General features: G+C 40.0%; 1 protein-coding gene across 4 annotated transcripts in view; it reads left to right on the top strand.

Moving 5' to 3' along the window:
* fam13b (family with sequence similarity 13 member B) overlaps window positions 1-15601 on the top strand; it is a 74705-nt gene that overhangs the window by 17172 nt on the left and 41932 nt on the right. For 3 of the 4 annotated variants that reach the window (XM_041943475.1, XM_041943476.1, XM_041943473.1), the window contains exons 2-6: window positions 1343-1495; window positions 4245-4454; window positions 8676-8888; window positions 11005-11182; window positions 11854-11998. In XM_041943475.1, the coding sequence (XP_041799409.1) occupies window positions 4289-4454; window positions 8676-8888; window positions 11005-11182; window positions 11854-11998 (702 nt within the window). In that variant the 5' untranslated portion in view covers window positions 1343-1495; window positions 4245-4288. The remainder of the gene's footprint in view (window positions 1-1342; window positions 1496-4244; window positions 4455-8675; window positions 8889-11004; window positions 11183-11853; window positions 11999-15601) is intronic. The other variant, XM_041943474.1, reaches the window with a different exon arrangement.

Here is a 15601-nt window from a genome sequence, read left to right as displayed (position 1 = left end):
AAAGCTGGGGTCCTGTGGTCACGGTTTGGCAAATGCATGTTTTGCTGCTAAATAACGTCGGACCAGAACCACATAAAAAGGTTGAGAACGGTTATTCTGTGATGCGATGTATTAACTTTATTTTCTTTGTAGTGAAATCCTTTTCCCTCATTTTGTGTCTCTCTGGTCATCTGCATCCAATTTATGAAACGGTATTTTGAATGTGGTTTAGTTAACATTTGCTTGATTTAATGCATTATTTCCTTGTGTTGCAGTTGATTCTAATTAATTGCATTGAATATGAGTTTCTGAGTTGTGTCCTGGTGTAAACAGTCAGTAGCAACAAAGTGGTCATTTTGCATTGAGTATTCTTGATTATGTTTCTGTTATGAATCATTATGACACAGTAACTGCTGTCAGCGGTGTGAACAAACTATTAACTAAAGTTGTCAAATAAATGTTATTTAAAAAGTACAATATTTCCCTGTCAAATGTAGCAGAGTAAAAGTAGAAAGTGGCATGAGAAGAAAGTACTTCAGACTGGTACTAAAGTACAGTACTTGAGTAAATGTACTTACATTCCTCTCCTGACGGCTGTGGTGTGTGCACACTTCAAGTCCCAGAAATCTTTATGGCATTCAAACAGAACAGCCTGTAGGACAACATCCTCATTCCTGCAATGTCTGTGTGTGTGAGGTGGAGGAAAGTGAGTGTGTGACTGCTGCACAGAAGTAAACTTGCAGCTAATTATCTGCAGCACCCACATTATGTTGCAGTGAGTGTCTGTGCTGGGAGAGCCAATTTTCTACTTGTTATTGTTATATATTGATTAGAAGCATTGTATTGTTATTTGTGACGCTTTAACTGATTATAGCAGCTTGAACCTGTTGAAAATCAAGTTGTTAATTGGTTCTTTTCTTGCTTTCTATACTTTTTATTTTCTGTTCATTCTGAAATAATATGAAGAATTGTAAATGTCCAGATAAGAATTACATAGACTCAGCAGAAGTGATAAAATCTAAATGATAACCAGTTTTACAGGAAATGGCTGTTGCTGTTGCTGCTACAAATGTAAAATGCGTCTCCTTGTGTGACATTTTTCTGAGCAAAAGCTTGACAGCAGTTGTTCAGAGGTGAATATCAAATGTAAAAGCTTCAGATATGGCACAGCTTGAAACAGTCGCATTATATCACAATAGAAAATAGCAAATGAGATGTTTAGAATTATACCAGGGATTGTTACTCAACACACTCCATCTTTTCCTCCCTCCTCACCTTTGTCTCCACCCTCACCCTTTCTTTTCTGCCCCTTTCTATCTCCTCGTCTTTGTTCCTCCCTCTTTCTTCTCTCGCCGTCTCTCAGTGCAGCTAGAAGGGAATCCTGCAAGAGGGATTTGCGGTCCGTCAATGAGGAACTACCGGCTCATCTTCTGCCACAACCTGAAGCAGCCATAGATGGTTCAGTGGTTCACTGGCCAGGGGAGGAGAGGATAGGACACACTTTCACTGCTACACGGTGAGCGCACGCACACGCACACACACACACACACACACACATGCATGCACGCACGCACACACACACCATTACACCTTTACACCATTACACATGAATATTTATTTTTTGGGAAATTTTTACTGCTAGTCAGAATCTGCAGGTCACCTTCAACAGCTACCCAATTAGCTGCTAACTGCTTGTTTGAAAGCGACAAGATTCACTCAACTACATCATTTGTTTGCAGAAGGGATCATCACTCGCAAAAAAAAAAAAATCACAGTCTACTCTGCTTTTCATATTTCAAAATGACAAATTGTGGTGCTTCTTTCTTGAGGAAATCTCTGACCACAGTTCAGTAGACTCTGTTACACACAGAGCATATTGATTAGAAATCAGCCAAGAGTTTCATTGTGTCAGTTTCATTTCATTGCACTTGTTTAAAATGTGATTCTTATATAGAAAATGTTACATGGCTCAGATCTGCATCATATATATCCAAGGCTCATCAACTAGACTTGGCCACAAAATACCAACTGATTCAGCACACTGGTGCTTGGAAGTGCAAATATTAAAAAATAGTAACTACATTTTATTAAAACAAGCTGATCATCTGAACATCTGCACACTAGTTGTCAATGTAAGAATAAAACAGAACCTGCAGTTTTAGACAACTTACTTACTAAAACCTGATGTGAAAACTTCCTCAAAGTCCTTACTAGCTGTTTTGCAATCTCATATGACAAACTGAACATAACTACAACAACAAACTGGTTTCAAACTGATAATCAGCAGAGCGAGAGGAGGAGCAAACAGCTGACCACTTCCAACAAGTAAAACTTTGTTCTTAGCTGAAAAATCCTGTCTAACTGCCCCATTATGGTGTGTGTGTGTGTGTGTGTGTGTGTGAAATGAAAACAGGTTCACACACACAGGTCAGTTTGCCTATAGCATTAGTATATCAATAATATCAATAATTATGATATCTACGCTTAAGATTTATTTAATTGGAGCAAAACCAGGTTATATTTTCTGACAAACATTTAGTGATGTTCCTCCACCCCCAGTGAGTAGAATGGACACCATCTGCCACAGTTTGCATTCCGATTAGTCACCAACCGGCCATCATCAAAGTCAAACTTTGAACAGAAATGATTGTTGCAGATTCTGGCTCGCTTTGCACTGATTTCCATTCCACTGTCTGGCTCAGACGCATGAGAGCAAAGGAGTGATGATGACGGAGGACATAACAAATGCTGTATGGATGGGAGTTTTAGTAATGACATTTAAATAATGATTATGTAACAGTCAAGTGTCAAAAAAAAAAAAAAGAAAAGAAGTAGACTTTCATCCATGCTGAATCATGTTTATGTAATTCAGATCATCCCTTGTGGGAACAAATAAAACCTTGATTCCAAATAAGTTGGGACACTTTCTAAAACATAAATAATGTGGTTACTCTTACTACATTGACTCAGGAAGACTTTGTGAAACCATTAATAATCACAGTTTGTTTGTAAATTATTTCATCATGATACAAAACTTCTTCATACAGAGGGAAAATCTGATGTGCTACTTTAGCCGCCCTTTCATTTAGCAGCACACCTGCTTCATAATCCCTGTCTGACTGCAACAACACCACTCTTACCTAAGCCTTCAATCTGTCTCCTTCTCTTCCTGCTATGGCTCCCCAAATGCAGGGGTGTCTAGAACCACCTTAATCGCAAACAAGGAACTAAAATCTTGTCCACCCACTGGTCCTTTGATTACAGACATGTCATTAGGGCTTGTTATAAAAAGTGATTTGACCCACTTTTTTTCTAAATTTACAGTTTTAGAAAGATGCTGCAAAACTCTCGAAAACAAGAAAAACAAGCATTAAACTTTGAAAATTGTACTTTAAATAAGAAGGATTATCTGTAAACAGAATTGGAAATATTCACTTTGTCAAGATTTTTATAACAATTAAAATGTATAGGCTCAAAGAACCCACAGTTACTTTGTCTTGAAAGTACTGTGCTCAGACTAAAAACAAGTAAATTTGTCCTGATACAAAGAAATTCTGACTTTGACAAAGCAGTTTTATACTTGTCAGTGTTGACTTCTGCAAACTAGTTTCAAGCATTAAGTTACGGTAAGTTAAGGCCAAAAAACTTGAACCAAGTGAAATGCTAAAAACTGATTAACAGTCACCTTGATTTTAGATATTTCATCTTAAAATGTTCTTTTTGCGGTGCACTGATTGGTCGTGTATGCGACAGTGGTCATTAGACAGTAGACTTTCTGCAGTCTCAGGCACTGATTGTATTTTAACATACACAGCACACTTGCTCTCCTCCCACTCCACCTGCTCCTCCATAGCCCCCTTGAAGGACCAGGTTAAATACCTTTGCTGGCCTGTGGCTCTCTTACTGCTGTGCATACCTCCCTTTCCCCTCCCTCTCCTCCTCCTCTTCTTTCTGGGTTAAATGGCAGGAGGGGAGGTTCACAAACATGCAACAATGTGTAAACCAGCCACACCCATATGTTTGAGGGTGGGGTGCTCATTTTGTTTGCGTTTGCACAGCAGAGGTGGAGAGTTTTCTGATGTCCTTTAATTAATCACTCTTTTACCTCCTTCCTTCCTCTTCTGTATGAGTCAAGATAAAAAGTGATGTTGTTGTGATGTGATGCGTCAGGCTGCACCCCCCACCAATGCTGTTATTTAGTAAATCACTCCATCTCACTTTTTGTCTCATCTCCTTCCGTCTGCTGTCCCTTTTCTTCTCTGAAGACGTGAGGTCTTGGCGGGGTTGTGGTGAGGAGGAGGAGGAGGCCATGAGGAAGAGCGTGTCTCCGTTGCCAGGCAATGAGGGCGGGAGCTCAGCCAACACCACACGGGTTTTTGGCGTTCCGTTGGAGGAGGTGACACGCACGCACACGATCAGTGGCCACGAGGTTCCTGCACTGGTGAAACACATCGTTGAGTACATCGAGGAGCATGGTGAGTGATGCACACACACACACACACACACACACACACACACGCAGTGATGCTTAAATCCCAAAATCAAGCCACTATTTTGGTGTCATTTAATAACATGTTGGTAAAAGTGGAGTTTTAACATTTGGGCTGCAGATCTTTGTTTCACATCATTTCATATCCAGTAAATGATTCATATGGGAATCATTTCCTTTAGATCAATACTCACAACAATCTCAGTAAATATGAATAATAATACCTATAAAAGCGGTGTCTCGATGCTGTATATTCATACGACTCATGCACACCCACGTTTTTGGGGTGATGCATTTGTTTGCAGAAATTTGAATAAATGTGTTTGAGTCAGTAAAGTGTTATAATGCTCGTCCTGTTTGTTACTTCTTAAATTAACCGAAGAGTCAACAGTAAAGGAATTGTCAGGATTTTATGGAAAATTTGAACTGAAAGCATAGAACATTTATTTTACAGTGAGCATACACAGTAATTCACCAAATACTGCATGAAACACCATTTTCATTTGACTTATGTTCGTTATGCTTTAGCCTCTTCCCCATGAAAATGGTCAAAGCGGCCACGCTGAATAAAATCACCCACACTTTCAGTGCACAAAGTGGAAGCAGGATGGTTCCACTTTGAAAAATCCTCGAAGTCCAGAAGCTATGAATCTTTGCTCTAATGCTGTTGTGAATTTTTTAAGTTGCCTGAGGCAGCAGAACCTCTCTTCGTATGTGACTAAAGCAGATATTTTACATTTTTGATTTCTTCTATCGCACTGTGTTAAAATGCATCTGCGTCTCCTCCAGGCATTAAGAACCGACAGTGGTATATTTTTAGATCATCACTGTTCAAAGCAAACATATGTAACCTTTGAACGAATAAATGAAGCATTTTGACTCATTCAAAGAAAACATAACATTTGTCTTATCTTATATTCAGTCGAGAAGCACAGGGCTTCGCAGATTAATTTTCGATTGAAATGGGAGAACAGAACTCATTGCACATTTCCAATTTGAATTCCACTATTTGTGTCCCACTTATCACTTCTAAGTGCATACTCCTGAGTGCTCAGTTACATCTGATTACCTTCTGTAATGCTTCAGTCTCCCGAGCACGCCCTGCTGCTGTTGACTGCTGTTGCATCATGATAAAGCAAAATATGTTGGTCCTGGAGATCCGGTGTACGTGATGAGATGAACTCTGAATGCACCGGCAGACAGCTCCCCGTTCCGCTCTCTTCTCCATTACATAACAGTTGTGTCAGCTGCAGCTCCACTTGTGAAAACAGAAGAGCTTAGCGATGAGGAGAGGAACCTACCAAAGTCCCATATCCCCCCGGAACGTTTTTCTTCAAGCCTCACAGAGCAGGAGCTTCAGACTTATGTCATTATCTTTAGAAGAGCAGGTTGGCAGTTCAGACTTCTTGCTCTGAGGGATGAGAGGGACAGAAAATGGAGACTTCATTCTTTCTCAAGACAAATTTCCACACTAACCAGCCATCGCCAGAAATTATCTGCATCTGGTTGCTAATATCACAGGCTACAAAACACCACCAGAACTAGTTTGTAGTGTTACATGGCCCATATAACCCTCAGCTTGACACCTAACCAGTCAATCCCCTCTGTAGATGCATTGTTGATGTGAACCACGGGGAAATGGATACATTTAGTCAATTAGATTGATTTAACTCATCTCCCAAAATCTCATTCTCTCTGGTCTGTGCAACATTACTTTATGTCTCATCTTAGGTGAAATTACACTTGCATGTAAAGATGCATTTGTAAAATTGGTGTACTTTGTGACTCACAGTAGAAGCAATCCGATGATTGTAAAAAATGACTCCCATACAATGAAATAAGATGAAATGCTGATAAGTCATTCAATAACTAATAATAACGGCAAGTACCCTGAACACCAATATAGAAATAATGTTCAGATTTAAAAATTCTTATTCACATCAGCAGGACCCTGGATGTGCTGGATATATGTACATACTGTAGAAAGCAATACGAGTGTGTAAAGCTTCCTTTTTCTAATTTCCTGTCTCAGTCTTCCGTTGTGGATGGACCCTGTCGCTTACAAAAGACAAACCTTTTCTTGTAAAACCCGTCAAGCCAGTGGATTATTTTTTTTTTAAACTATTAGAATTCACCTCAAGTCCCCTCAAGTAACCAGCGAAGCAGGTTGGTGGTGTGTGTGACCTGGGGGCCACTCGGCCATATAAGGTTATGTAATAAGTGTCTAATCCTCCGGGGCCTCTGCTGGCGCACTAATTAGAGTGGTGCTGCCAGTCTAGAAGTTATCCAGCCGGTGAAAAGACCTTAGTCTCTCTTATTTAATTTCTGAGGTTTTAGCAGAAGCAGGGTGTTCAAAATATGAAGTATAAAGGTAATCTGATGTAAGACAGAGATTGAAAGTGGAAAGCATTAAAGGTGTGTCGGACCAAAGCTGCGGCATCTGTGACAGATTTAATTGCTCATACAGTTTGAACAGGGGTCGCCTGCTTTGGTAGAGTGTTATAAAGGGCTTAGCAATGTTTTAATTGAATCATTAATCAACAACGTGTGAAGCCCATGATTGCTCCGATTGTGACTGCGGACCCTGTTGTCACTGAATGCTGTTCTGCAAGCTATTTTGTGATGTTGTAAAATGGGAATAGGTCCCATAGGAACATTTGTACTAAAACATTGTGTTGGCTTGTTAACAGATGAGAAACCAAGGAATGAGCAGTCTTTTTATAATCTGTAAACCAAAACATTACCGCATTTCCTGTTGCGTTTAACCCTCCCCAGGTTGAATTAGTGGGAATGCGGCAGGATTAGCCAAAGTGTTAGCACTGGGTGACACTCACTCATCACTCACTTAAGGCCCCACTGAAGATGCAGTATGCTTCAAACAAGGTGCATGTTGGATTGTAGAAAAGATATATGTCGGACAATTTTCTAATTTTGCGAAATCGACAGTCTGACAAGCACGCCACCTTCCTGCAGCGATTGGCCAGGCGTTCAGGGGTGAGAAAGTACGCAGACAACAAGCTTCTCTCAACCTCTCTTTTTTTTATTTCTTCACACAACTACTTCCGTCACTTTTTGTGTACATCCGAGTGCAACACCCTGGTTTCCTGCGAGGATAGGCTATCTGAAAGCATGCTTCATTATGCGCATTTCTATGCTGGCAGGCTTTTTGCTCAGCCTTTGACTGTAGCCGTTCTGAACGGGTACGAAAACTTGGCTTTTAGGCATTCTCAGTCAACTCCACATACAAACTTGTTTGTTTGAAGCATACCGAGCCCTTTAGGCACCACTGGTTCACTGCTTGTCTTCGGGATTCAATACAATAATATACCTAAACACCCGTTGGCATCCGTTGTTCTTACTTCACATGTAGTCGATTTTCTCCATTGTTACATGAAGCATTTGCATGAGCCAAGATAAGCTAAGAGTTAGTGGCTTACTTGTAGTTAAGCATGTGTGGGTAACCATCTAAAATAAAAGTTTTTTTTTTTATTTAGCACTAGCAGTTGCACAAAACACACAAAATGCTTTGCAGGACAATCATGTGACAACACAGTGCATAACATGGTATAAGATGAACAGATAGCTTGTTATGTAATAAAGGAAAAACATGATAATTTAAAAAAAATGTTCCAAAACCGGTTCAAGCCCTCATATGACCGGCTGATGCTATCAGGTCGTTCTTTTAATCACAAACACTTACTGATGTTGTCACACACAGGAATGATAACAGTCAGTGTGGTCAGGCATGTATTTTTTCATACCGATAAGGGAGGAGTTCACATACACAAATGCATTTGTATACACACACATATCCTTGGTCTTCTATTCTTATGCTGCTCTTATGAAAGCTGGGTATCAAATTCAGGAGCCAGGTCATGGGAAGGCCGCTTTTCTAGACCAGATAAGTTATAAAAGCCTTATTTCAAAGGCTCTTCAATGTGTTGTTTTCTTCAATTAGAGACTCCAGATGATTCTTCAGTAACTCTCATGAAATGTCACACAACAACACCATATTTGCCAGGTGTTTATATTCTGGCAACAACTTCTGACACCCACTATATTATGTTTACAAGCTAAGACAACTTATATATACAGGTAGAAATTGTGTAGTGATATACAGTGTGTCTTTAATGAAACTCAGTCAGTTGCCCATGTTAATAACACTGACATAATTATTTGATGTGATTATTGCTGTATGTGTCACCAGGTCATCTGGACCTGGAGGGGCTCTTCCTGGTTAACGGCAACGCAGAGCGCGTGGATTGGCTACGCCAGCGTTATGACAGTGGTGAGGAGGTGGACCTAGAGAAGGAGGCGGACCTGGCGTCAGCGGTCAGTTTGCTCCGACTCTTCCTGCAGGAGCTTCCTGAGCCCGTTATTCCAACAGCGATACAGGGACACATTCTACAGCTACACCAAGGTGTGTGACAGGGACTGCTTTCCCACTTCTCATGCCACGCTGGATTTCCTCACTCACCTTTCTCCCTCTCTCTCTTTGTTGTCTGTGTGTGTTCAGTCCATGCTGTGTTTTTTTTGCAGTAATTGGGCTTTTTTTTTTGTATCTACCCTTTGTACTTTTTTCTCTTCCACCTGAATCCCAGTGTGGAGCTTGATAGTCTTTCAGATGCACTGCACCTGCAATACCAGATGACCATTATTACCAAACACACACTATTATCTTTGATCTCTAGATTTTCATCCAAGTTGATTTTGCATTAATGTGTTATGACTGTTGCCCTGTGGAATTCGGTTATCTAAGCTGTGAATACACTGTGCAATGCTTAGATCACTAAATGAAGCAGAAACTGGCTTTCGTAACACCCGGCAGTTAGTTGTTCTGCACAAGTACCTAAATTGTGTGTGTATGCTCTGTAGTGAAATTCAGTCATTGTGCTCCTTTTCTTCATGTTGTCTGTCAATCTCTGCCTCTTCTCTCCATGTTTTTCCAACTACATAAAGGATAGTAGTCCAGTATGGACAGGACATGATTATGATGATTACAGCAACCAGTGATGCTTTCAGTGTACAGGAATATGAGTACTGTGTAAAGATAGGTTTAAAAAAAAAAAGCAGCTTGCCGATATGTTAGCGCAGGTGTATGTGTGTGCGTAGTCTCAGATGAGAGATGTGTGAAGGTGGTGAGTTGAGACATTTATTTATTATTCTAATGAACAAAATATACTCACAAAATGTCAAGAAAGGAAATATTCTTATTCCTATTATAAGCTATTTTATTGGTAAAATTTCACATTAGTTTACCCTCTCACAGTTACGCAGTGTTTTTATTGTAAAAGGTAGAAGAATGGAGTGAATGTGTGTGTGGCAGTGTCGGAAACCAGAGTTTTGCCATCTTGCTTCTAACTACAGAAACCATGCGACTTCTGGAGTCAAGTTTCTCTTTTACTGAGCTGAGACTAATTTAACTGCCTTGTTAACTCATCTTTAAACTCATTTCAGTCAAAGAAAAAAAAAATCAAAAATGTAAAAAACAAAGAACAAAAAAAAAAACAAAAAACGAAAACAGCACTGGACTCAGCCAATCACTGATAGCTGATATCTTTGTCCAGTTGCCCAACCCTGCCCTCTTATGGCAAAGGTCATGTTTATATTTATATTGCCTTGTTATCCAGAACTCTTGCTTCATTCTGTCCATTACAATGTTTTTGCAAAGTTTGGAAAAATAAGGAAAAAACAATTGTGAATTGCTGGAAGTTAAATTGGATAAAATAAAAAAAAAAGCTATTCAAATGTTTGGCAGATGCATGCACACATGTTATTTGCTTTTTTAACATATACTTTTTAAGTGCATGACCGAAGTAACAGCCAGGTTTACTTGTGGAATACATCATTTAAGATACTGGACACAGTCAGACCAATCCAGGCTACAAATTTAGAGGTGGAGTAATGCGTGTTTAATGGACAGTGTAAAATCACTTCCACAAATCTCCCACTTCCACATTTGCTCTGTTTGTGTTTCTCCTCTTTGCTCTGTCCTCTTTTGCCTCACAGATAATCTGTTCTAATCTCCTTGTCATTATGATGGTTGTGTGCCGTGCAGATTACAGCAGTGGAGGAGTTTGGATGGACTCTGCATGTCATGTTATTCATTTCTCATTCTATTATGTTCTATAATGGCACTACTATACTACAGAAAGGATTAGCCTTTTTGCACATTTTTCTCCCTAATGCAATCTCCTGTTCCACCTCATTTCACCTCTTCCAGAGGATTGTACATTAATCTTATCTGTGTCTGCATATTTTCCTGAGATAAGATTTTTAAGGTCAACTGTGAAGGAACACAAAGGACTCGATAAGCCATTACTCACTCCACATTTGCTGCAAATACAGTGATGAAAAGAGCTGTGTAGCAACATTGACAGCAGCACGTAGGGTTCTAATGGTGATGATTATAAACCAGCACCCTTTTCAAATAAAAGTAGCTACAATAAGCAGAGATGTTTACTGAAATCAAGCTTATGAATATGTTAAAATTCATTTGTTAGAATAATATGTATTCTACTCTTTAACATCCCCAGATTACAGCAATGAAGAGGAGCTGTGTAGAAACTTGAAGTACCTCCTGCAGCAGCTTCCCCAGCTGAACTACGGCCTGCTGCGTTTCCTGTGCCGCTTCCTGGCCAGCGTGGCATCACTTCAGCAGGAGAGCTGGAACATTGGGACTCTGGCTGCCGTCTTTGGGCCTGACATCTTCCAGTAAGATCCCTATATATAATTCTATATAATATCCATCTATAGTCTGATTCATAATCACAATCATTGTGCCTTTGCCTTTAAGCTGTTAGTTACTCTGTGCTGAGGACAACAGAGTGCATGTTTTTCTACCTGACAAGTTACTTAAACTTGTATTGAGATGCAGACGGGTTATCCTGCTTTCCATCTACATCCTTGTTTGCATGTTTCTCTCTGCAAAAGCACTCAGGACTGGTAGTCATCAACTACTCACAAAAAGTAGTCCATCAAGTGCGGGAAATACATTTTGTCACCCAATAACTGATCAGATTTCATCAATAGGGTCTCAGATACAACCAGTAAAGGGTTGGCTAATTTAGGCCTCAATTGGCTCTGAGAGGCTGTTTACATATGAGCCATGATCTGATTGGACTAAACCCACAGCAAGCCTGTGTGAGCTGGAGATTTTTACTGCGATAGCTTGTCAAGAACAACGAGATCTAACCATAGTGCCCCCCTGCTGCCAATATGGCTTTATTTGTGTACAACGATGTACAGTGGTTTTGGTTGTCGACTACTAAAACCACTTACAAATCTTTACAGGTGTAAAAATCATTTAGTGCAAATCAGTTGGTTGCAATCTGTAACAGTTTACAACCAATACAACACACTGTTCTCTTGTCTTCTGTTCAAAGTCTGTCAACAGAAGGAGAGGACCTGCGAGACCAGGAGTCTGTCAGCAGAGTCTTGGCAGAGCTGCTGGACAACCAGGAGGGCCTGTTTGACTCGGAGGACGATGACGTCTCCACCACCAATGACTACAGCTCCATCAATGAACAGGTACTGTCCGTCACCATTGTTTCTGGTTTCTTCATCTTCTCCATCTGTCACTGTCTCTCACTGCCTGAATCTGCATATGCTCGTAAATCTGCTAATATAAGAATAGTAAGTATGGCACATTTTCACTTCTTGCAAAAGCTTTTGACTTATTGGTGACATCGTCAAATGTGGCAGTGTGTGAATGGTGAAGATGTTGTTAAAGCTGTCACAGAGAAACAGAGAAGTTATCTTTTACTCAGCTTATTCACCACTTCTGCTGTAATGGTTTTCCCTCAGGCATAAATAAGGTATGATTTATCTGTTTTTGCTTATCCTTCCATCCACCCAAAGGAGTATTTGTAGTTGTTCTTGCCCCCCTATGGAATCAGTGTATGAATCTACTGTTTGTACGCACATTGTTATGAACACAGTTACGAACTGTCAACATTCCGGACATAATGGCAAAGAAGTCCAATTGCAAAATCTATGAAAATCCTCTTTGTGTGCTCCTCTTGGTCTTTTTTCTTCCTCTTTAATGGCACTGAGGCAGTAGAATGTGGCATTTCACTCTGCCAGGATCAGGGGTGAAATTCTTTCTGGGTTGACGCTCAGAGAAAACAGACAAATCCTTCTGTGAAAAGTGAAGATTAAACTTTCAGCATCCCACCGAGCTTTTAGCAAGACACAGTTAACTAACACCTACTTGGAGGAAGGGGACAAGGCCTTAATGACAGATTCACCTCTGGAAGAAGGTCCAGGCCTTTACCATGTATTGAAATGTTGTGCCATAACTAAATGATTTGTTAATTTAATTGAGCTGATATCCGTATTGCCCATATTAATTGAATAACTTAAGATAGTGTTTAATCCTCATGTTTCTTGACTATTCGTTTGCATTGTAAAACATTGAGTGATATAAATCAGTTTGTTCTTATAGAATTTTTAGATAAATGGGAAATGATTTGATTCATACGATTCACCTGGTTGGCTCTTGATATAGCTTCAGTATTTATTATACTGTATATATCGCATGAACAGTATTATCGTGTATGAACTTTCTGTGGAAACATATTACGATGATAGGATCATGACGTTAATTTAAGTGATTCCAAACAAGCTGTGATGGTGAATTAACTTTAAATTAACTGAATTAAATTCAGGTGGCTGTATGTTCTTATGAATGTTATGCTGAAGATTCTTGGATCAAGGTTTTTAGTAAATAAATCAGTAGTTTAAATTGTTGGCGCCACCAACAGAGAAAACAAGGAATGCATAAAATGTTCAAGAAATTGCAAAAATTACTGCAAGCCTCTACCACAAGTGGCTTTTTGGACTCCAGTGATATGTGTAAATCTTACCAGGCTACATTAGGATGCACATGGACAAGGATTAAATGAGTAAAATCCCTATTAAGGAATAGAAATCTCATCCAGTGAAGCAAACCACAGTGAATCCATCCAGGCTGACAATGATTAATTAGCTGCAGTAGGACGGGCAGAACTTGTGTTTTATAGAAATGTAAGTAACCTTGATATTATGCTGCACATCTTATTATTGAGCAGAAAGTTTGTCCGTCATCAGAATATTTCTCGGAAGAAGAAAACTCCACCCAAACACATACCTAAACGCACCCACCCACACATGGCACACAGAGCATTGGATACTCTCTGAGGTGTGTTCAGTGTTGAGATCAAAATCTGGCTCTAACTGTAACTGTGTATGTGGTGTAATGAGCATCTACCAAACATTCATTTCTCAGCTGTCTGACTGCTAAACTATACATTCCATTACTTGCCTTACATTGAACAGGCAGAACGTGACTGGCAGACTAAACAAACTCAAAGGCATTTCCCCTGTTGCCCGGCAACACAACCTCATGACTTGGCCAGCGGCATAAAGAATGGCATAGTTAACATTTAATTCTACAGTGGCCCGATTACGTTGTGTTATTATATGATAACGTGTACACGAACACAATAATTATGAGACAACCCTTCATCGGTATCTCACGTTGCTTTTCTCCTGACACATTTAAGATTACATTCTCCAGCAGAGCAGGGGCACGGTAAAGATCGTGTTTAAATGTTGAAGTTAAAGGTTACAGACAGTCATTGTGAAAGTCTGGCCAGGAAAGAAAGAGCAACTGCAGTATCTGCAGTCGGTCACTCATTCAATTACTTTCAACTGCTTTAGTCCTTCAGTGATTCCATTTTGTGTCTTCTTTGTTGCAGTTTCTATCTCTGTTTTTAATGTATTCTTAGCTAACGTCTCTGCACTGCTGCAGAAAATTTGGCTCTCGATTAGCTTGCCTTGTGATCTGGAGTCCTTGAAGTCACTATCCTTCCTATCCTTTATTCAAGAATAAAATCTAAGCTCTAGAAAAAATAGAAATCAACACTTCAGGTCGATGCAGATGAAGTTCCCTGAGATGGTTTCTGATAGTTTGTGCAGAAATTCTCTGGCTTTGCAAACCAGCTGTTGCATTAGCTGTCTGGGTGGCTGGTCGGACAGTCGTGCAGGTAAAGAAGTCAAATGTGGAGGTCCTGTGCTGGTGTGGGCACACATAGCCTGCGGCGCAGATGCACTGCCAAATTCACGAATCCGACACTGGACACGACTCAGTGATATAAACATTTAGTTCATGCGCAGCAGCTCTGGTGAACATTCTTGCCGTCAGCATGACATTTAAGAGTTGCCTTTTTGTGACCAGCCCAAGGACACCCGTGCAATAATCATGCTTTTAAATCTTCATATGCACACCTGTCAGGTGGATGGATTGTAGTGGCAAGAGAGAAGGGCTCACTAACATGGATTAAAAATCAATTTGAACAAAATTTAAAAGAAATAAGTCCTAGATGTTTTATTTCAATGTATGAAAAATGGAAAAATAAGTGCTGCATTTATATTTCTGTTCAGTGTGATAAGATGGAGAGCTCAGTACAAGAGTAAGCTAAAGTAGAAATTTCTTTCATGCGACTTTTTGAATTACATATTTATTTTCCAAATTCACTTTCTTCGAATTTCTTGGTTTTTCCCTCATCTGCCATTGTCCTCAGTTTTATTGGCCGGGGTGTCAAACGAATGAGAATATAACATTAGCTAGAGACAGAATAAGAAGAAGAGCCGCAGAAGAAGGACCAGAGAGGGACGGTGAGAAAAATCTGTAGAGACGAATCATCTGTGCACTGATCCATGTGTCTTATGTAAGAGAGAGGGCAAAAAAGTGGGTGGTTTAGAGAAGTAGAGGGAGAAAAAGAAGCCAGGAAGATGGGGGAGAAATGGTGAGAGTGCAGAGAGAGAGAAGACGAGGAAAGAAATGAAGTGAGGGAGAGATGGCGAGGGAGGGGAAGGATAAGAAAAGAAGCTGGTGATGATGTAACCATGCAGCTCACACCTCCAGCCCCTGCACTACGCTGGGGATGGCTGTCTGTGCGAACAAACCCTCATGAAGGGGATTAGCTCCCACACATACACACACACACACACACACACCTGCTTTCATACAGGAAACACACACACTTGATGCTTTGAGTTGACGGCATCAGACATTAGAATAAGTTCAGAATGCCTCACAGAGGTTAGTTAGAACAATTCAAATAAACTACATATATAATAGACAGTGCA

The sequence above is a fragment of the Chelmon rostratus genome, chromosome 9, assembly GCF_017976325.1.
Source record: "Chelmon rostratus isolate fCheRos1 chromosome 9, fCheRos1.pri, whole genome shotgun sequence".
Taxonomy (NCBI): Eukaryota; Metazoa; Chordata; class Actinopteri; order Chaetodontiformes; family Chaetodontidae; genus Chelmon; species Chelmon rostratus.
This window is presented reverse-complemented; position numbering and strand designations above follow the sequence as displayed.